This window comes from Artemia sp. Qi Xiang Cuo, chromosome 7, assembly GCF_049724085.1.
Source record: "Artemia sp. Qi Xiang Cuo chromosome 7, ASM4972408v1, whole genome shotgun sequence".
In the NCBI taxonomy this organism is placed as follows: domain Eukaryota; kingdom Metazoa; phylum Arthropoda; class Branchiopoda; order Anostraca; family Artemiidae; genus Artemia; species Artemia sp. Qi Xiang Cuo.
Genome location: NC_142800.1, coordinates 77,603,001 through 77,626,954, shown reverse-complemented (window position 1 = coordinate 77,626,954; position 23,954 = coordinate 77,603,001). Strand labels below are relative to the sequence as shown.

The 23,954-nt window shown below is 36.4% G+C and overlaps 1 protein-coding gene across 6 annotated transcripts in view; it reads right to left on the bottom strand.

The window, feature by feature from the left end:
- LOC148950712 (RNA 2',3'-cyclic phosphatase ANGEL2-like) overlaps nucleotides 1-23,954 on the bottom strand; it is a 45,219-nt gene that overhangs the window by 9,303 nt on the left and 11,962 nt on the right. For 5 of the 6 annotated variants that reach the window (XM_089092585.1, XM_089092582.1, XM_089092584.1 and 2 more), the window contains exons 2-3: nucleotides 4,307-4,647; nucleotides 536-705 (exon numbers count right to left, since the gene is read on the bottom strand). In XM_089092585.1, the coding sequence (XP_088948711.1) occupies nucleotides 536-705; nucleotides 4,307-4,589 (453 nt within the window). In that variant the 5' untranslated portion in view covers nucleotides 4,590-4,647. Of the gene's footprint in view, nucleotides 1-535; nucleotides 706-4,306; nucleotides 4,648-17,254; nucleotides 17,339-23,954 lie in introns of those variants that run through there. The other variant, XM_089092586.1, reaches the window with a different exon arrangement.

Genomic DNA, 23,954 nt, shown 5'->3' with positions numbered 1-23,954 from the left:
GGTCCTCAAACATTGTTACTCTCATTTTCTGCCGCAATGCGTAGCATCTAGTGTGAAGCAATTAAGAATCCGAGACTCACTTCATAGCTATCAAGCTGAATTTCTTTCTTCAAACGCTCGGAACCAAATGATTTGTAAACAAAAAAATAACATTTGGAACTCCTATTTTGTCAAGGCTTTAAACCTTCAGGGATCTCTCATTTTAGTCAGAAGTCAATTATGAATAAAATTTAGGGTGGTAGGAGCGGGAAACGAGTTTACCCTAAGTTGTGACCTATCTAGGTTGTTTTTCACATTGGAAAATGGTAATAAGACAATTTCCAGAGAAAACTTAGTGCAGTTTTCGACATAAGATTTACAGATGAATATGGATGTACAATTATTGCTCCTTAAATAATATAACACATTTTGTTTACCTGAAACGACTGCATTCAAACTAGAGACTCATATTATATTTTATAAATAGACAATATGCAGGAAATAATAAAGAAAGATGCTAGACTTTACGATAAAGGGCATTAAAAAAAAAGCTTACATCTGATTTGGACGCCTTGAACTGGTTCAAAAGTCTTTGTTTTCTAAATGACCATTCCAAATCCTCACCGTAGCACTTGCAGTACAAATAAGGCATTGTCTCTAGGTATTGTTGAGCAAGCACATTATACGACATAATCGTAAAGTCCAAAAACTGACTTTCTTGTCGTTCTTAAAAAAATCAAATGATGAAAAATTGCAAATAATTTATTAGAACTTTTCCATTTACAAATTAAACGAGATGAAAATATAGAAAACTGGTATAATATTTCAAATAAGACAGTGGGAAATAAGAAAAATAGTCTAAGTGAGTTTTATTTTTTTGTTTCCCCTACTGATAAGAGCTTCCGGACATGGAGCCAAATATTCGGACTATTATCATTATTAGTGAAAAAGGTATATTTTTTATTTTTCACTGTCTTATTTGAAATATCATACCCTTTTTGTTCTATATTTTCATTTCTTTTTATTTGTAAAAAAAAATGCATTAAGTAAACATCCAAAAATCATAGAAAATCACTGACAGAACAGTTTAGGCATCGTATCCAAGTATCAAAGAGCAAGCTCATCATGGGTAAAATGCAAGATTGGAATGGGGTGCCAGTTGGAAAAAAAGTGAAGGATAGACTAATAGAACAAGAAATCCAAAGTTGGCAGAGTCAGCAATTAGCCTAGGCGTCCCCGGGGCTGTATGGGTTGGCTAAAGAGGCCTTGGGGATGAAAATTTATTTTCAAGGAGGATGATTAGTGAGGATGGAAGAGCGGGTAGAACCTTAAAGTACCAAGAACCGCGAAAATAAAATCTGATTTTTGAATTGATGAAGTGAAACCCTACTCCACCACATGTATCTTAAAAGAATTAGGAGAAATTAGGAACCTCCGTATGCACTTACGCCGTTTATGGTAATAGCGGGTGCCAAATAAAAAAGAAACGATCCAGTTGGAAATAAAAAGCTAGGAACATATTTCACCCCCAAGCTTAAGACAATGTAGCTTTACTTCGAGGATAAGGTTGTCTTTGGAATAAACAGATTACTAGTGCTTAAATTTTACCTAAAAGTAGTATTTTATTGCCACATTTAAATAGTAACTTTTGCTTGTAAATTTTTACGGTTCAACCTGGCAACACTGTCGAAAATGCGGTACAGTCCGAAGACTTAAGACTCCAGGCGGAATCAGCAAAATCGATTTAAAGTCTGCTAATGCGAAATAATTTAGCAAAGGCTCAAAAAATTTGCCCAAGTTTCAATGAGGATTCCCCAGCTATTTTAACTGCAAAAGCGTGTCTTCGAAGTAAGCATTATTTTTTAGCATTAAAACAAACAATAAAATTCATCATGAATAGTAAGATCGAATTTAAAACTTTAAAAGAGTAGGAATTAGCTTACATCAAACCTAAAACAAGCATAAATTTCTAGAAATGGATAAACGAAATTTAAAATGAACAGAAATTAGCATAAATAAGGGTGTTGCTACCTTTCAAACTAACAAAAAGGAAAAGTATTTTTTTAATGATAATTTTCTGTATCTCAAAAACATTAAATCTTTCTTGCTTTTTATACAACATTTAAAAAAGTTCAAGTTTCTTGCTTAAATAATTCAGCTAATTTTTTGTTTCTGTTCAACGAATAAAAAGAAAGAACACACTTATTCCACTTTATCAGCAATAGGAGGTGAAAACATGCCTTAAATATTACAATGTTTAGTTGATATTGCATTCCACAAATTCATTTTTTAGTTGCTGTTTTTTAAAAGAAGGCAACAGCGTTAAAACTAAAAAAATTTCAGAGAAACTCAAATTTTTTCAGGGAAATTTCAAATTTTTAAATTCAAATTTCAGATATTTCCAAAAATTTCAAATTTTTTCAGAGAAACTCAAAGAAACTAAGTGTATTATTTCTTCTGTAACATTTGTATCAATATCAAGGTCAATATTAAGTTTCAATTATCAATTAAAATTTGTTGAAAGGTTTATAGCCAGATATTGCAGGCAGTGGTGTTGGGCTCTCCTTCAGATACGAAAAATACAAAATCCGAATAATATGCAGTACTAATAAGTTTAAATAAGACCTTGAAGTGATATAAACTCTAGACAACATTTTCAAGGAGATTTGGGCTTAATACTGAGAAAACTGAATTTCTGACGTACAAACAAGCTCTTCATGTGCCAGTCCGTCAGGATTAAAAATTCCCGGAATCGGGAAATAATAAATTTTTCCACTGGATAAAGACATTCAATGTGCATCTAGTTGCAGCAGAGACATGCTTAAAAAGATGTTGATTCTGAAATTGAAAAAGTATGCTAAGATGGACTGATGGTGGTTAAAGAGTTTTCTGCCCAAATTTTTGTCATCAATGATTGCAAACATAGCTTTCCAAAACTCACAGATTATCAGTTTTCCTCTGCGGCATTTTTGTCATCAATGATTGCAAACATAGCTTTCCAAAACTCACAGATTATCAGTTTTCCTCTGCGGCAGTATAGTTGAATCTTAGCTGGAAACTAAGCCAGTTTTGCCCGCCTTTTGTCACCTCCCTCTGCTGACTTGCGACTTCGGCCCTCCCCAATTACTGTTATGAGTCTTTAGCCCTGAGAAACAACGGGCCTTCGAAAATAGCCTGAGATCCCATCCATCCACTTACTATGGTCAGTATTTCGGGCCTCCAGCCTTTACTCACAAGTCATCAGAACAACAAATTTCCAGTTTTTTTTTCTTTTTTTAGTTTATATCAGGCAAGTTTCATTTTCATTATTCCAAAATTATCTACAAATACTTCTTAGCTGCAAAGTTACTGAAAGAAAGATTACTTTTTGAAAACTTAAGGTCTGTGATTGAAAAACAGAATTTCAATGAATTTTCACTTGTAGCAACTGTTCCAATCCTTGCAACAAGAGTCCATTGCAATGAAGGACAAATATTGTGCCCTCATGGTAAAATCAAGGACAATTTTACGACAAGTTTTCTCTTCAATCCAAAATCTCATCCTTCCTTTCTTATGGCACAGACTTCCTGTACTAGTTAGTTACTAGATGTTCTTCCAAGAAAGAGGGGTCTTGAGAGAGGTTAGTAGAGGGTCAAGAGAGAGGGGCCTTCAGAAGAAGTGCAGTGGTTGGTTGTATCATTTTTTTCCCAAAGGTTCTTTGTGACCAATTTTAGGAGAACCTCTACCCTATCACCCTCCTCGTGCGAGTAGATCATTGATGTCATAATACAATATACACAAGAAAAAGTGGATTGGAATAAACACACCTAGATTAAACCCCAAATTATAATTTATACTACTACTACTAACAACTCACCACAACACCAAGCCGCCTGAGGCCAAAACCGTTAAGCACGCTCCTCCTCCATCCCAAGCTATTCAAAACCTCACTTTTTACACCCTCTTAGAAAGTTCCCACTTCCTTTAGATCTTTCTTTATGACATCCTCCCACCCCAACAGCGGACGACCTACTTTCCATTTAGCCAATAAGGACAATCTTCAGCAATCTGTCATCCTTCCTCTTCAGAACGTGTCCTAGCCATCTCAACATTTCTCCCATTATAGCCCTAGAAAGCGGGATTGAAACACACTTTTGTTACAGCCCACTGTTAGAAATACAGTCAGTCAGCCGGGTTATATAATGTATTAATTAGCATATAATTTGCTAATTTATGCTTTTTTTCCAAGGTTTAATTTTGTAATAGTATGAAGCATGAATAGATTTAATGCAAAAAAACTTAAAAAGAAGATATGAAAATACAAAGCTAGAATTCTTAACCATCTCACCTTTCAGCTTCTGACAGTCTGTTGCACTTTCCCACTTTCTGATTTCAGTCAAAGTTCTATTAAAGCCTTGACTTCTTACGTGTCCTGAATCAAACCTAGCAGTGGATGTATGATATTCCCTGAAGTAGCTATTAGCTGCCTCGTGCCCCAATGAGGCATACTGGTAATAGTTATAGTTATTATACTCCATGGATCTTCTCATTTTCTTAGAACTTGCGCCTCTTGGAAGTGTTGGTGCCAATTTGATATGTGATACAATTCTGCAGCTGTAAAACTGGATCATGAACACAATGAATCCAATAAAAAATGGCTAACATCAATACCCAGCAAAGTCTTGGTGTCTATAATGATAAAAATTATGAAAGTTCACAAACATGTTATTATAATAGATCTTGAACAAGCTTTAAGATTTTAAAACTACTTTCAAATACATGAAAGAAGGTAGCTTGATACCCAAATATAGGAAATAGAAACCAAAAAACTAAATATAATTCAACTAAATTTTCATAGGCAAACTGACACCCAGGAGAGAAATGGCAAATTTTTTACATCCCAAGAATCAAGCAAATTTTTAAGTAGTTCACACAGACATTTTTAAGTAGCTTTATCTAGTCTTATTTATCTAGTAAAACTTAAGCAAATAATCTTTTTGCTATCTTTGCAAGTTGTTGTACTAAGTCAATGAAGCTAACTGAAATTAATTTATAGCCAACATTAGAAAACAGGGAAAGTTTCAAAGCTGAATAAATGAATAATACACTGAGGCCAGCGCTGCCATTAACATGAAGTGTTTTTAACATACACATTCATATCCCAGATCTGGAAGCTATAAACATTATATCTTACGTACCAATGTAAGCAATGTGATAGATGTTTTACAAGTTGATTTAAAATTAGGATATTATTATTGTGCTGCCTGTGATTTCAAAGCCTTTGCCAATTCAAAAAATGAAATAAGGTTACTTGATGCTCTAACTGTAGGAAATAAGAAAACCAAACAGACAATAAACCATTCATTCCCAGAGGTTGTAAATGAACTTAAACTGATAGATAATATACCGATGACCTGATTTCTTACAGACTGAGGACAATAAATCATTTGGTCTTACAGACTGACAACTAACTTAAACTACCATACTGATACTTCATGCTAGTGTTCTATTTTAGGAGAATTTTGGGCTTGTTACATGTTAGCAAGATACATCAGCATCCTGATTTAAAGTAACGTTCAGTTATATAGCTAAGGAAAAATCTGAGCTAAAGACAAGGCGTAATAGCTATTTCGGGTGACTATACTTACAGACATTAAAAAATTTGGAAGATTGTGGACAATTTTTACAAATAGACTCTTTAGCTTACCAACATCAATTTAAATGCATGACAAATGTTGCCACACACATAAACAGCTAATAAACTAGAAAAACTTATGCTGATAGATGATATGGTGTTATGGTGATGGCTTACCCTTACAGAATGAAAAAAATAAAACCATTCACTGCCACAGATGAAGGAAAAAAAAAAAAAATAAAGATACATAGTAAGATGATACCTTGTGCTGACATTATTTTTTAATGTCATATCTGTAAATAGTAATATATTTGCAACACAACTACATACCAGTCTTTTTTATACCATACCAGTTTTTATTGACATTATGAGCCAATTATTTATGAGAAATGGGTAGAAAAAATAATACGGACCAACAAAACCAGGGCAGTGGTGTATAAAGCCTGGGGCTACACCCATATATTACAGGCAGAATAGAGGGGGGATGAGGAAAGCTATATAATGAAGCTAGTGGCTATTATTATATTTTGAAGGAGCACTGAGTGGCAAGTCAAGCGCTAAATAAGTCTTTTAACAAACAATGTTATACACTACATATCTCTTCTTTTTTTTTGGGGGGGGGTCCATCTGGGGTGCTATTAGTAGCTGCTATCAGTTCTGTCCCTTTTTATTCTATTCACCAGCATGAGCTGTTTAGGCCTTGGTTGCTGAAATTTATACAACATAATTTATTCCAACTGAACCTTTCACTTCAACTCAGTAATATTCATCAGGACTGAAGAAAAAAAATATAGCTAATTACATCTATAAGAAGGCAATAGAGCACTTGCATCAAACTACAGATCTATCAAACCTGCCTGTATATCTTGTAAAAATCATGGAGAGGATTCCTAGAAGAGGATGGATATCTTTAAAAAAGGCTGGCATGGTTTGTGACCCAGTTTGTAAGAGACAGCTTCAAAAGCTGTGACCAAACAGCAATAGCACATTGACTAAATGAAAAATTTATCTCCAAGTTCACTGCAGATAATCTAAACTCCACTCTCAGATCCCCCACAGTGTGACATCACAAGAAGTGTGTCTTCCATTAATATTACCACATCTGGCTTAGATGTTCAACTCAAGAATATCAACCGAAATGGAATTCTCCTGCAGTTCCTAAAAGAGACCCATACATAACTGACAGATTCTCTTATATAACTACTTCAGAAATCCCTCAACACAATATACATCCCATAAGATTGGAACAAAGGCTACACTAACCTAATACAGAAAGATGGCAACAGAGATGAGCCTAACACCAGGGACAACTACCATCTTCGCATTTGGGAAATTTCTTGAAAAAATAGCAAATACAACCATCATAGTGAATACAATAGCAATCTACTATCACCAAGCTAGCATAGTTTCAACCATAATTAATCTATTCTTTAATCCCCCCCTTGACCTTTAATTCATGTTCATTAGAAGTCAGCATTTATAACCTCACTACAGCTGCATATAGCATTTGATTAAAGAACTTAAGCAGTCTTTGGACTTTGGTACTGAGCCAATAAATTACCTAAGTATTGGTTAAGTTTTAAAATGTTATTCTTTTTTCAATTGTTGAAGCTCGATCTTGGTCCTTACCTGGATTTTATAAAAGTATTTTAGCAATTCGTTTTGTGATTAGTGTCTTTTCTTTTATTTACACTCTGTCTTTTTCCTTTTTTGTACAACAGGTTTTCAGATATATAAATGAATAAGTATGAGTAAGCAACACAAATTATAGAAAAGACATTCCTGGTCAACATGATACTTAATGGACCTTAATGGTGCGATTTCTAACAGAAAGGAAATGGATTGTAAAGTTATTGGAGGACGGTAGAGCAAATTCTCCTCTGAATCAGCTAATATTGAAAGTGGGGTCTCTCAGGGGACAGTTTTGGGCCTGATTTTATTTAATGATGCACCCCTAAATATAAAGACAAGATTAGCCTGTAAACTGTTGAGTCCATAATAATTGGCCCTATCAACAGCCTCCAATACACTAAAGTGATCCAAACCAACCATGATGCACTCACTAATTGGGCAAGAGGTTGGTCACTTGAATACAATACCCAAAGTCTATAGTCATCCACTTCAGAAAAAATAATACCCAGTGCCAGTACTTCATGGAATACAAAGACAGCTCAAAACAACCACTTGTCAAGGGCCAAGCTGAAGAACATTTGAAATGGTCAACAACCAAATTGACTTGATTTGCAAGAATAAAACTATTGAAGTTTTATTGTTAATGGCCAAGCTGAACAAGATTTGGAAGCATTTGTCAATAACCGAATTGACTTCACTAGCAAGATTAAAACTATCATGTAAGATTAAAACTATCTATCTATCTAAGACTTTTAGTACAGGAAAGAAAGCGTTCTGCAATAGGTCACCAATCTCCTAAAGATTTAGATCTAACCAAAATAAGAATTCAGAACGTACATTGTTATCCCAATCAATAAGTGATATCAAGCAACTTTGGAATTTGTTGAGCAACTAGCTATAAAATGCACGAAGTGTCTCCAACATACACATTCATATTCCAACTTTGGAAGCTGAAAACACCATCTTTCAAGCACCAATGGCAAGATAATGTGGGCAAGATAATTAATGACCGACAACCTGACTAAAATCATGGTATCATCCCAAGTCTATTCTAATTGGATAGCTTTTCAAGGGTACAAGGAAATTCAATAAAAGTCTACAGGAAACATGACAGCAAAGAGCTGCAAAACAAATCCTTCTCCAACCAAGCAGTGGGATTTGGGATTCAGCCAGAAACCAATTACTGCTACAAAAAGCCATGACACACAGATTGGGATGTACATGATCAGCTAAGTCACCTTCATCACTCACCCACATCCACACAAATTCTCCCTATCTCTAACAAGTATGGGATTTTAAAGATCATCCAAAAGACTGGCATACATGAGTCATTCAACAACTGTAGAAGAGAAAAGGTTCCAAGAGGGCAGACTCTGTACAAGTGAGTCCTCGTGTGAGCCAAAGTCTTGCACTAACTTTTTCTTCTTGAATTTCCCAATTTTGTATGTGCCTCTAGTTGTTTTTCTTCCTTTTTTACAGTCAACGACAGTAATACTCTATCATGTGACATATTTTTTTTTATTTATCTTAGCATTCTATACATAATTATAATATCTATATATTTTCTACTATAATTTCTCACATGTCATCTCTTAACATAAAACCTCAAACCCCCCATATCAGCTTCATATACTTCCATAGTCTCTGCTAAGCTTTGCTTCAATTGCTGTTATCTGTCAACACTGATACTCTCCTCTAAATTCTCTACATTGACCCTTTTGTTTCTTTTAGAAGCAGTTGTAGTATAAACTGCAAAGGGGGCTCATTTGATTATAAATTGTAAGTGCCCTTTTTAAAAGGCAAAAGTTATTGAAGAAAAACAAGCCCCAGACACACTCTTTCCAAAAATTCATGTGATTGAAATTTTGAGATGAAATTTTGTTGAAAAATAATTCAAATATCAAATAACCATGCCTACAGGATTGACAAAACCCATCACAATCACAGCCTGGGGGCAAGGGGGAAATTATGCAAGTTACCCATTGATAAGTTGTAAGATTTTTATGGAATGGGTGGTTATATAAACTTTAGAGGGGGCTCATTCGATTGTTCAATTTCCAATCAAACTGGTCCTTTTTGAAGTTTCTACAAAAACGCTTTCTATAAGAACCTTATAAGCCCCTAGGGCATAACTTACAACCCTTGCCCTGAGAGGTTTGGGGGGGGGTTCATCCTCACAGACCTAATTTCCAGATCTTTCAGCTATGTTGCAGGAAATGCCTATCTCAAAATCTTGGATTTGATGTGTTTGGGGAAATGGTGGGCACGAGAGGGGAGTTAGTTGCTCTCCACTGACTTCCAACTATTAAAAAGAGCACTAGCCCTTTCAATTTCCAATCCAATGAGCTTTTTTTGAAGTTTCTACAACAACACTTTCTATAACAACCGTATATGCCCCTAGGGCATAGCTTACAACCCTTGCCCTGAGGGCTCTGAGGGGAGTGTCATCCTCTAAGACATAATTTCTGGACTTTGAACTATGTTGAACAAAATGAATATCTCAAAATTTTGATTGCATGTGTTTTGGGAAATGATAGGCGTGAGAGGAAGGTTAGTTACCCTCCAATTACTTTCAACTATAAAAAGGGCACTAGCCAATTCAATTTCAAATCGAGTGAGCCCTCTACGAAGTTTTTACGACAATGCTTTCTATAAAAACCTTATACGCTCCCAGGGCATAACTCACGACCCTTGCCCTGAGGGCTGTGGGGGGGGGGGGGGGTGTCAACCTTAAAGACCTAATTTCCAAATTTACAACTATGTTGAACAAAATGGCTATCTAAAAATTTTGATTGGATGTCAAAAGTTAGTTATGAACTTGCTTCCGCTGTGTTAACATCTAATTGGTGTTTTTACTCTTGGTATTTGCCAGTCGAAATTCCCCGTGTGTAACTTGAACATTTACAGGCTGTGCATGTCCCTGGACTTTCCTAAGTGATATTAGTGACCTTGGTTCTTGTTAATTGGATTATAGTATTTGAATTATAGTTCTGAACAGTGAAAGAAATAAGAGGTGAGGTTTTTAGTTCCAAATAGCTCATGTCTGACACAAAGGAACCTTCTGAAAAAGACATAGGGTAAAGGCACCGATGATTCGACAGTGCAATTTCAGAACCACTGTCGAAATTTTCCTTCAAAACGGGATAGCTCTGCTTAACCGTGACTTAGAGCACCATCTCTTGGAGCCGTCATTATATTTCGACGGTGCAAAACGTGGACACTATATCCGGTACATCCAGATAAGAAAAGAACATTCAATTTGGTCAGTTTCCTGTTTTTGACACGAAAGGAGCTCCCGACAATTTTTCAGGTATGTAATGTTCAAACTGTCATTACTTGATTATTTATAGCAAGAAAAAGTTGGGATAAGCTCCAATGTGTCGAGATACATCTGATCTTCTCTGAAGTGTAGCCACATTAGCTTTTTCTTGATAAAATTAAATGAAACTGGCAACGGAAATTGTATTGTCAAAACTAGGCTCCAAGTGTCGAAAATTCTTGTTCAATGTAGTGGAATTCCAGGTGGAATAAAAATGTTCCTTCAGCCGCATTCAAGTTCAAACATTGGCTTCTATCAAGGGAGTTATTTCTTTGAAAAATATCTTGTAGTAACCTTGTCAAAATTTTGTACAGAAAACAACGGACCCTCTCAAAATATACCCGACTTTGTCAAAACATCACTGAACGTTTAAAACAGATGACAAATAATACGTGTTGAAATTCCAGGACCCACTGACGAAACCATAGACACCATAGCTGTCGAATTTACGGGTACTTTCTGCGCAACAAGAGATTTTGATGATTATTATTTCTAATAATATTTCAGATGAAAGAACATTTAAACAAAAGTTTTTTTTTTAAACTTTGAAGTTTTACTTACAGACACTGGATTTTTCCATCATCTGAGGAACTGCCACTTGGCCTCATACCATGCAGGGGCATAAATTGCTATGGGGCAGGGGGGCAGTTGCCCCCCAGACCTGATTTTGCCCCCCCCCAGATTTTTTTAGATTATACCCTTATTTATCCTTCATCCAAATAAAAAATACAAATTTTATTGAATACAAAATCTTATATGAAGTGATGCGTAGGCCTATGTTTTGGACGAAACTAAGAATCTGCATATGAAAATAAAATCCACTAAATCAAATAAACTTCTTAAATTGCTTGAAATCCACTCCCGCTTTCCTAGACCCTATCCCTTCCGAAATGCTAGTGAAACAATTTTGTTATGCTAAATACTATTTGTATTTAATAATGTATATTAAAATTTTTTGTACCGATTTTGTTATACCAAATACTACATACTTGAAACAATTTTGTTAGTTTTATTACTTCTACTTTCTCCATAGTCTTTTATACATTAAATGAAGTAGAAGAAAAACAAAGAAACAAGCAAATATATGTCAAATACACCAGGATCCACCCAGAAGTATTCCCCAAGTATCTAGACGAGTGTCAAATTGGGGTCCGATTTGCGTCGAAAACAAGTAGCTTTTTTGGTGTGTCGAATTTGCAGGTGAAAAAGCTCTAATTTCGGAAAATTGGAGTTTTGTACCATTTCCAGACAAAACATCAAACTTATCATCAAACGGTTAGATTCCTAGATGTTTTTCCTACACACTGAAACCCTTTTCAAACCAAAAGTCTTCAAATTAAGACTTCTAGAGTAGAAAAACTGGTTTTTTAAATAAACTGTCGAATCATCAGTTCGACACCCAATACGGGTGTCGAATTGGGTTCCGACTTGCCTTGAAAACAGATAACTTTTTTGTTGTGTCGAATTTGTATGTGAATATGTTTTAATGTCTTAAAATGGAGTTTTGTACCCTTTTCAGACAAAACTTCAAACTTCTAATCACACATTTAGATTCCTAGATGCTTTTTTTATATACTGACACTCTTTTTAAACCGAAAGTCTTTAAATTAAGACTTCTAGAGTAGAAAAACTGGTTTTTTACAAAACTGTCGATTCATTGGTGCCTTTGCCATAGATGTTTCACCTTTCCTGCCTTCAAAAAGCCAATTCACTCTAACCCCCCCCCCCCCCAACTCCTATTTCTGATTGGGATTGGGATGTACATGATCAGCTAAGTCACCTTCATCACTCACCCACATCCACACAAATTCTCCCTATCACTAACAAGTATAATTTAGAGTACATAATCTTCTCCGAGCGTGTTTTCAAGGATTGGCATAGCCTTCAAGCTGAAACGGCAACTGCACCCACGGCTGCGTCCTTCAAGTCCAGACTGGACAAGGAATGGAATGACAAGCCATGGAAATATGATTGGGACCGTCCATCCCACTCAACTACCGACTGGTGCCAACTTCATCATAATGAGTGTCTTGCTAGGAGGCTGATGCCACTTTGGGCTTAAATTGCATCTCTCCTGCAGACATCTCTTATTGCGTGTCACTGGGCCCTAACACAGTGAAAAAACTTTGCCATCATTGACCCAGAGCACAACAGATCCTGTATGGACCTTAATTGTTCCAAAATGTAAAATTAAGGTAATAATGCCAAACAGCCAGCATAGGTTCTATCCCATGAGGTCTGTTGACACTAACTTACTTGAGGTGTCCTTTTTAATTGGAAAGACCCACTTTTTATGAAATTTCACTTGGAAATTCAAAAATCCCCAGTTTGATCAAAAATACTTTTAAATACAATATGGGATTTTAAAGATCATCCCAAAGACTGGCATACATGAGTCATTCAACAACTGTAGAAGAGAAAAGGTTCCAAGAGGGCAGACTCTGTACAAGTGAGTCCTCGTGTGAGCCAAAGTCTTGCACTAACTTTTTCTTCTTGAATTTCCCAATTTTGTATGTGCCTCTAGTTGCTTTTCGTTCTAATTCTAGTTGCCTCTAGTTCTAATATACGTGTCAAATACACCAGGTTCCGCCCACAAGTATTCCCCAAGTATTTAGACGAGTGTCGAATTGGGTTCCGACTTGCGTCGAAAACAGGTAACTTTTTTGTTGTGTCGAATTTGTAGGTGAAAATGCTCTAATTTCGGAAAATTGGAGTTTTGTACCTTTTCCAGACAAAACTTCAAACTTATCATCAAACGGTTAGATTCCTAGATGTTTTTCCTACATACTGAAACCCTTTTCAAACTGAAAGTCTTTAAATTAAGACTTCTAGAGTAGAAAAACTGGTTTTTTAAATAAACTGTCGAATCATCAGTTCGACACCCAATACGGGTGTTGAATTGGGTTCCGACTTGCGTTGAAAACAGGTAACTTTTTTGTTGTGTCGAATTTGCAGGTGAAAATGCTTTAATTTCGGAAAATTGGACTTTATTATCACTTTCCAGACAAAAGTTCAAATTTCTCATCAAACAGCTAGATTCCTAGATGTTTTTCTTACATACTGACACCCTTTTCGTACCGAAAGTCTTTAAATTAAGACTTCTAGAGTAGAAAAACTGGTTTTTTACAAAACTGTCGATTCATTGGTGCCTTTGCCCTAGATGTCTAACCTTTCCTGCCTTAAAAAATAAACTTAACTAGAACCCCCCCCCCCCCCCAACTCCTATTTCTGATTGGGATTGGGATGTACATGATCAGCTAAGTCACCTTCATCACTCACCCACATCCACACAAATTCTCCCTATCACTAACAAGTATAATTTAGAGTACATAATCTTCTCCGAGCGTGTTTTCAAGGATTGGCATAGCCTTCAAGCTGAAACGGCAACTGCACCCACGGCTGCGTCCTTCAAGTCCAGACTGGACAAGGAATGGAATGACAAGCCATGGAAATATGATTGGGACCGTCCATCCCACTCAACTACCGACTGGTGCCAACTTCATCATAATGAGTGTCTTGCTAGGAGGCTGATGCCACTTTGGGCTTAAATTGCATCTCTCCTGCAGACATCTCTTATTGCGTGTCACTGGGCCCTAACACAGTGAAAAAACTTTGCCATCATTGACCCAGAGCACAACAGATCCTGTATGGACTTTAATTGTTCCAAAATGTAAAATTAAGGTAATAATGCCAAACAGCCAGCATAGGTTCTATCCCATGAGGTCTGTTGACACTAACTTACTTGAGGTGTCCTTTTTAATTGGAAAGACCCACTTTTTATGAAATTTCACTTGGAAATTCAAAAATCCCCAGTTTGATCAAAAATACTTTTAAATACAATATGGGATTTTAAAGATCATCCCAAAGACTGGCATACATGAGTCATTCAACAACTGTAGAAGAGAAAAGGTTCCAAGAGGGCAGACTCTGTACAAGTGAGTCCTCGTGTGAGCCAAAGTCTTGCACTAACTTTTTCTTCTTGAATTTCCCAATTTTGTATGTGCCTCTAGTTGCTTTTCTTCATTTTTTACAGTCAACAATAGTAATACTCTATCATGTGACATATTTTTTTTTATTTATCTTAGCATTCTATACATATTTATAATATCTATATATTTTCAACTATAATTTCTCACATGTCATCTCTTAACATAATACCTCAAACCCCCCATATCAGCTTCATATACTTCCAGAGTCTCTGCTAAGCTTTGCTTCAATTGCTGTTATCTGTCAACATTGATACTCTCCTCTAAATTCTCTATATTGACCCTTTTGTTTCTTTTAGAAGCAGTTGTAGTATAAACTGCAAAGGGGGCTCATTTCATTATAAATTGTAAGTGCCCTTTTTAAAAGGCAAAAGTGATTGAAGGAAAACAAGCCACAGACACACTCTTTCCAAAAATTCATCTGATTGAAATTTTGAGATGAAATTTTGTTGAAAAATAATTCAAATATCAAATAACCATGCCTACAGGATTGACAAAACCCATCACAATCACAGCCTGGGGGCAAGGGGGAAATTATGCAAGTTACCCATTGATAAGTTGTAAGATTTTTATAGAATGGGTGGTTATATAAACTTTAGAGGGGACTCATTCGATTGTTCAATTTCCAATCAAACTGGTCCTTTTTGAAGTTTCTACAAAAACACTTTCTATAAAAACCTTATAAGCCCCTAGGCATAACTTACAACCCTTGCCCTGAGAGGTTTGGGGGGTTTTCATCCTCACAGACCTAATTTCCAGATCTTTCAGCTATGTTGCAGGAAATGCCTATCTCAAAATCTTGGATTTGATGTGTTTGGGGAAATGGTGGGCACGAGAGGGGAGTTAGTTGCTCTCCACTGACTTCCAACTATTAAAAAGAGCACTAGCCCTTTCAATTTCCAATCCAATGAGCTTTTTTTGAAGTTTCTACAACAACACTTTCTATAACAACCGTATATGCCCCTAGGGCATAGCTTACAACCCTTGCCCTGAGGGCTCTGAGGGGAGTGTCATCCTCTAAGACATAATTTCTGGACTTTGAACTATGTTGAACAAAATGAATATCTCAAAATTTTGATTGCATGTGTTTTGGGAAATGATAGGCGTGAGAGGAGTGTTAGTTACCCTCCAATTACTTTCAACTATAAAAAGGGCACTAGCCGATTCAATTTCAAATTGAGTGAGCCCTCTATGAAGTTTTTACGACAATGCTTTCTATAAAAACCTTATACGCTCCCAGGGCATAACTCACGACCCTTGCCCTGAGGGCTGTGGGGGGGTGTCATCCTTAAAGACCTAATTTCCAAATTTACAACTATGTTGAACAAAATGGCTATCTAAAAATTTTGATTGGATGTCAAAAGTTAGTTATGAACTTGCTTCCGCTGTGTTAACATCTAATTGGTGTTTTTACTCTTGGTATTTGCCAGTCGAAATTCCCCGTGTGTAACTTGAACATTTACAGACCGTGCATGTCCCTGGACTTTCCTAAGTGATATTACTGACCTTAATTCTTTATAAATTGATTAAAGGATCTGAATCATAGTTCTGAAAAATAAAAGAAACAAGTTGCGGAATCTTTAGTTACAAAGATCTAATTTTTGCCAAACATGACCCTCCTAAAAAAGACATAGATTTTTTACCGGTCATTCCCAACAACAGCCCATTCCCTCGAACCATACCCCCGAATCCTATGTCTAACTAAAAACAATAACATCAGGGGACACAAGCCCGACTATTCCTTAACGCCCTATTGACTAGTGACACCCCTTGCAAAAAAAGAAAAAATTATACAATTAGATCATCCCCTGAAGAACTCCAACCCGAGATTATATCACTTCCTGATGATTCCCAACCAATTGAATTGCTTCCTAGGTCTTTAAATCAGCCATACTATTACATTGTGACCATCAAGAAAACAAGTGGTGGACCCTTTACTAGAGAGCAGTTAATGGATATTAGAAAGCCTATCTTTCTACTAGCTAACTCAACTTTTGGAGTAGTTTTCCTGAAAGATGGTCTGATAGATTTTTATTTTACCTTTCACAAGGCCGCAGATTCGGTCCTTTCAAGGTCCAAGGAATTAATCGTTGAGGGTTCCAAAATCTTTGCCACTTCAAAAGAAGTAGAAACGTCGTATAAATACGTGGTTTATGGTGTTGACACCAGTATACAAATAGAGGAATTTACAGCTGAACTACTGGATTCTTCGGGTCATCCCGTCCAACCAACAACTGCCACAAGACTCAGCTTGAAAAATGATGGTAATCTTAGTGCTCATTGTATGCAAAAATGAGTTGCAAAGAGAAGTTTTTCTGTATGGTATGGCCCTTCACCATAAGTCCTATAAACCAAAGCCCCTAGGCAATGTGCAATTTGCCTAGCTCATGGTCATAGCAAAAATAATTGTAAACAGTCACTCCAATCATGTCGAAAATGTGGTAAACCTAGCCATGTTACAGATAATTGCACCAAGAAAGACGCCTACTGTAAAAATTGTAATAATAAGGAGCACACGGCACTTGAGAAGCAACTTTGTCCAGCCTATCATAAGAGAGCCGAGATCCTCCGAACCTTTGTGAGATTAAACTTGCCCTACTCCATTGTAGCCGCTACAATCCCTAGACAACCAACTCCAAGTCGACCCTTAAACAGCCAAACTGAAGTTTTAAAGAACCAGAGTAAAAAGGTCCCACCCCCAATAGATAAAGGCTTCTCATTTACCTAATGGTCCACTCAATTTCCTCAACTTGAGGCCAAATCGCAGCCTTCCTCTTCCCAACTTCCAGTTTTATAACATCCACAAGTTATTCATCATCACAATCAAGAATGGCAAAGGTTAGCCACATACCTCGCAGTTTCCCATCTTATCGAGGTTGGCAGTGAACCAGTTGAACTGAAAAATATCCTTAAAAAAAGGCCATTACTATACTCCTAGGAGAGGAAATCTGGCAAAAAGCTACGGTCTAACTTTTATCCTTCAAGGAAGGCATGGAATGTCATTCTGACTCAACATTTTCTACGATCCCGACTGTTACCAAGTCCCCTAGAAATTTGAAAGAATCACCAGCACTTGAAACGATGATAGAAGCACCAAGCCATAGCAAAAAAAAAAAAAAAAAAAAAGAAAAAGCCGACCAACACAGTAACACACAAATTTACGACCCCTCACCAAGTCGCTTTGGGCGAGGATGAAGTTCAAAACAAAACCCAAGCAAGATGATACCCAACAAGAATGCCTGACGACTAATTAATGTGTGACTTTTCGTTTTTAACTAATTTATCCCTTTCTAATAACATTGCTTTTAATTATTCCGATATAGAAAGTAATCAGTACGCCAACCCTATAAGCAGCCCCAATGGTACCTTAACTCATGCTAGTTGTAAATACCTTGATATTCTCGATTTTGCTACCAATGTGAAACCAAAACTAGTTATTAATAATTCCCTTAATGTTCTTTTTTTCAACATCAGAAGCATCCGGGATAAGTGGCTCAAGTTCAAAGATTTAACTTCATTCAATGGTGTCTGCCCTTTTGACGTAATAGGATTAACAGAGACATGGCTTTCCGATAATGATGACACTAGTGATTTTTCACTCCCTGGTTACCAAATAATCCATATGCCCAGGAGATTGACAAAGTGTTCTGGGGGCATCTCACTTTACATCTGTTCGAATGTAAATTTTATCAGGATATCAAAGTGCGAATCTATTTTCTCTACACAAATAAATCTCAGATGTATTTATTCAATAATTGTTAACATAGTTATCGGCCAAAACGCCTATATACTCTCCTTATTTTATAAACCTCCACCATTTCCGACCTCATGTTTTTGTAATCTGTTTGATGATTTTTCTAATTTTATTAATCTACCCCATAAAAAGGCAATAGTTCTTGGGGACTTTAATTGTAACCTACTCAATGTTGGTAAAAATATTGAATCTGACACTTTTTTTGAATTGGTAACCGTGAGTGGTCTTCTACCCACAATTTTTAACCCCAGTAGAGTCAATCCTGTGAGATCAACTTCAACATTAATTGATAACATTTTTGTATCCACTTCCCTGGGAAATGACCTGTCCTCAAATATAATATTTTCGGATCTGTCAGACCATTTTCCTATTTACTTGTCACTACCTTCACAACCACTACCTCTACGCTCTAGAATTAATATCCCAACACCTACTAGGAACTACAGCTCTGCAAATACGACCAATTTTATCAATTGCCTAAGAACCACTAACGAGTCTGATGTTTTAAATGGTCAAGTGGCTAATTGTGCCACAAATGATTTTGCTCAACGGCTTAGTGATATTATCCATTCAACTTTTCCTATTCTTAAACATAACCAGAAAACTATCCCTATATGTCCCTGGATGTCACATAGCCTCATTGTCTCCTCATATAGTAAAAACAAATTATATAAGTTAGTCTGTAAGACCAGTAGTGATATTGACCTTTCAAATTATAAAAATTATAAAAACTTATACACTAAACTCATCCGTGAAGCAAAGAAAAATTATTAATATACAAAAATTCTCAATTGCAAAGGAAACCTGAAAAAGATTTGGTCCACCATTAATGATATACTCTCAAAAATAGAAAATCAAAGTCTATACTTATTCGCCTTAAAGACACAAATGATAAATTAATTGACCCTTTACATGCACCTGACGCATTTAATAATTATTTTTCTAATGTTCCTCATACTGACTCCCGCTCCTCCGTACAGGCTGTATTCCCTTGCTTCAATTCTAGATCCATATTTTTCTGCCCAACTGATAGCAATGAGGTACTTCAAATCATTGGTTCCCTTCCTAATAGTTTTACAGCTGACTGTCTTGGATTAAGTAATAAACTCCTGAAGACCATATCTCCTTTTGTTTGCGAGCCCATCATGCATATTGCCAACCTATCTTTAACCCACGGAGTTTTCCCTGATTTACTAAAGTTAGCCATTGTTATCCCAGTTCTTAAAAAGGACAATCCAACTGAGATACGGAATTATCGTTCAATATCAATTCTCTTTATCACATCCAAATTGCTCAAGAGAGTCATCTTCAGACGTCTGTCTCCCTGTTTGTTTGGCAGTCAACACTACTTTTTCTTGACTTCTTCACACCAATATGGCTTTCGGACGATATTTTCCACTTCTCATGTTCTAATTGACGCCACAAAGTTCATACACTCACAACTCGACCTTATAAAAACTGTATTGGGTTTGTTTTTGGATTTTTCTAAGGCCTTTGACATGGTCGATCATAGTATTTTAATAAAAAAATTAAACAGTTACGGTATTCGTGGTGTACCCCTCTCTTGGTTTGATTCTTACCTATCTGGAAGGGTACAGAGTGTAAGCTTAGGTGGAGTATCCTCTCAGCCCTTATTTGTTTGGTGGGGTGTCCTGCAAGGCTCCGTTCTAGGCCCTATTTTATTTCTCCTATATATCAATGATCTTGTTATGGACCTGGGCCCTTCAGTGTATCCTGTACTATTTGCTGATGACAGCAACTTCTTCACCACCGGCACCAATTTACCATCGGCAATAGCCTCTGTCCAAGTCCTTTGGAACAGAGTCCAGGCGTGGTGCCTTACAAATAACATGACCATTAATAGCAAAAAAAGTCAAATAGTATTATTCAGAACCCCCTAAACCAAGACGTAATCCAAACTGCTCTTGGTCTCAAGTACTCCTCCAACATCTTCCCACAAGTGGAGGTTGCCAAGATTCTTGGTGTATTTATTGACTCATGTTTGTCCTTCTCTAATCATATTTCTTACATCACAGCAATAATTTTGAGACAAGTAGCTATGATTAATTGTGTGAATTATTTTCTACCTCCTGACATCCTAGTTACCCTCTATTATTCCTTTATTTTTCCTTACTTTTCTTATTGCGGATCAGTTTGGGGAAACACAAAACGGTCCTTCACTAAAAAACTCAAATTTGCCTAAAACCATGCCATTAAAGCAGTTTTTCGGATTCCCAGTCTATATCCAACCCATGATTTGTGTTCAGATTTTGGCATAGCTCCACTAGATCAAATCATACAAAAACTAAACTTATTACTTGCTTACTCTGCTTTCCTCAATAATATTCCTTCTCAACTACAAACCTATTGTAACAGTAATAATTCGGAAGCCCACTGTCTCCGTTCATCCAATAGAGCCTTTATAATCCCTAAATGTGTTTCTAGCGCTGCCCAGCAATCTCCCATTTACAAATCCATTATTCAATGGAACAAAATACCCCAGTGTTGAACTAGCCACAAGTTTTCGCAAGCTGTATAAAAATGTAACAAAACTTGATAATATAATTTAATCTTTCAATTTTTAACCTATTTTCTTTAATTACCCATGTTTTATTATTCTATCTTTTTTTTCAGTGTTATTTTAATTTTTTTTTTCTTTCTTTGGTCCTTAACAAGTTATCTTCTAGGATCTTTATTGTTATGTTTTTATTCGAATAAATTGAATTGAATGTGTTTGGGGAAAAGGTGGGCATGAGAGGGGGGTTAGTTGCCCTCCAATCAGTTTTGACTATTAAAAAGGGCACTAGCCCCGTGAATTTTTAACTGAATGAGCCCTTTTTCAAGTTTCTACAACACTTTCTATGGAAACCACACATACACCCAGGGTACAACTTACAACTCTTGCCCTGAGGGCTGTGGGGGGGGGAGGGTTGTCAATAATTTCTGAGACCACACTGGCTAATCATGATAAACAAAAAATCGCGAAGAAAGGAAACAAGGACAATTAACAGCCAGTGAAAAAATTGAAAAATTATGCAAATATTTCGGTCAAGACCTCTGCTTGACCGTCCTCAGTGCAGAATAAAACTGGTAAAAATATGAAAGCCAAACCTTAAAATAAAAACACCAAACTAAAATTGGACGACCCTTTCCTAGTAACAGTGAAAGGGTAACTGAATAAAAAACACAAGTCTAAATGGCATTTCAGAATTTCATTTTGCGTAAAGCACTTTTAAAGGCTGATTGCTTTCCAGTTTGATTGTTATCGGAGACTCTATTCGATTGCACAATATAACTTTGTGGATGTATGTAAAAACGATCAGAATTAATAATTTTGTCATAAATGGGACTTAGAAAAATTTCTCCAGTGTCTCTATTGAGATTCAGCAGCTGAAAAACATTTGGGAATAGTCATCAATGAAGAATTAAAATTCAACAAACACACACAAATAACAGTTACCAAAGCATCTCAGACCCTTGGAATAACTAAGCATACAGTACATAGCAGATCATCCAGTCATGACTAAGCTGTACAAGGATCTTGTGCAACCATTGCTGGGATTTGGGATGTGTGTTGCCACATCCCTGAATAAGGATGACCAACAGAAAATAGACTCTGTTCAATGGCATGCAACCAAAGCTGTTGATGGATGAAAGAACCTTGAATATCCATCTTGCCTGAACAAACTACAGCTCCTAACACTTATCTACAGACAACTGAGGGTTGATGTCATCATGGCTTACAAGCTACTGAATGCCAATTCCTCTTCTCAGAAGCCTTTCCAACTTGACAAATGATCCAGGACAAGAGGACATAGTAAGAAGCTGCTCCAGAAAAGAGCTCACAACAGACTCTGCAACCAATATTTCTCCAATAGAGTAGTGGCCCCCTGGAACAGGCTTCCCAATGCAGCTGTCAACACTTCCTCTGTCAATGCATTCAAGATTGCCATTGATAAAAATTGGTCTACCAAACCATGGAAAACAGAGTGGGATGTCCCCAAACCAATGGCTCCCAATCATCACTGACCAGCAACTCTACAGGATTTTTTCTTATTTCACTGGACAATGCAATTTAAGGTAAGGTAAAACTTTTCTTGCAAGAATTCAGAGGGATATAGACCTGTTTTGTATGTAATCTTCCAAGCCCTGAAAATAAGGAAAAGGTTGACATAGTAGTTTGGCAGTTTCTTGTATGGTATATTTTTAATCATGTATTCTTTCCTGAAAATTCTATTCCCCTAGTAATTTCAAACAGGCAAATTAATTTTCCAGATAACAAGACACCCCTAAACTTAAATTGTATCTTTTGTTTTTGTTAATATAGCCTCAATTTCCTGATGAAGAGAATGGTCTCTAAACTGATACCAAATAAAGTGGTGCACATAGTAGCTCAGTAGTACCTTCTCAGGTGTATTTAGGCCTTGGAGTTTTTCCAGAAAGTTTTATTCACTCACCTCAACTACCCACCAAAATAGGTAGAAGGCCCTCAAGAGAGCTTTACATTGTAGATGATGAAAATCCCAGGGATATTCAACAAGGCCAAGGGCTATTTCTGATCTTATTGGTAGGGAATTGGCTCTAATACTTTCAAATGGTAACAATTATAATGTTTGTGAAGGGCATTTAGAAGATATGTCAAGAGGTTAGCTATACTCAAACTTCAGCAAGCAAATTAATTGATGTAGCCTGTGCATTGGATTAAAGATGCTTCTTGACTACCAGCATCCATGCCTTAGAATGCATTGCTAAAGGTGATTTCAAACTCTGGGTTCTGTATAACCAAGCTGTGATCAAACCCACAGTACTACAACAGGACAAAATCAATTAATGCTGAGTTCTATTGATTTAAGAACATCTCTCAACTTCAAAGACCTTTTAACCAAATTCCTAGTGGGGTGTGTTCTCTTTCTTCAATTTGAAGTAAACTCTCAACTGCACTTAAATTAAAGGACAATACTATGTACAATTTTATAGATAGGCAATAGCATTAGCCCACACCTTTTAAAGTTTATCAATCTTGCACTAAAATACCAATATTAGTTCAATTATTGACAATAAATCACAATTCCATGTTAGATGATTTAGCCTACCTGCAACTGTAAACAGTAAAATTCTACTTTAGCTACTTTTGGCAATCTTCTAAAAGGGTTAGGTTAGGAAAATGAAACTTTGGGGATGGATCTACAGGCTAAAATATTTCCAGGGATGGTATTTTGAAGTACCTACCTCCACTCCTTCTCTCTGTAGAGGGCCCTGACCTTTGATGACCTTTAAACATCTGTGTGTTATAAAAGGGAAGCCTTGCAAAATAGATCTTCTGCTTAAATGAAGTACAAAAAATTGTTTTCAGCTCCACAACTTTGCTCAATCCTGATTTATAAGGTTTTAAATATATGCAAACACATTTCCTAAATCTGGAAAAAAAACAACATTGATATGGCTAAAAAATCTACTCAAATATCAGGAATTGCATTTTCAGAACTAAAGTCATAGAAAAAGAAACTGATAACTGAAAATTAAGGTAAAATGTTGTTTAAGGAAAATTTCAATAGGCATAGACCTGTCATGTAGGCTAGGCAAATTTCAGGACCCTCTAGAGGGATAATGAGTGGAGGTAGGTACTTCAAATGGTAAATTTCTACCAACTCATATTATTGACTTATGCAT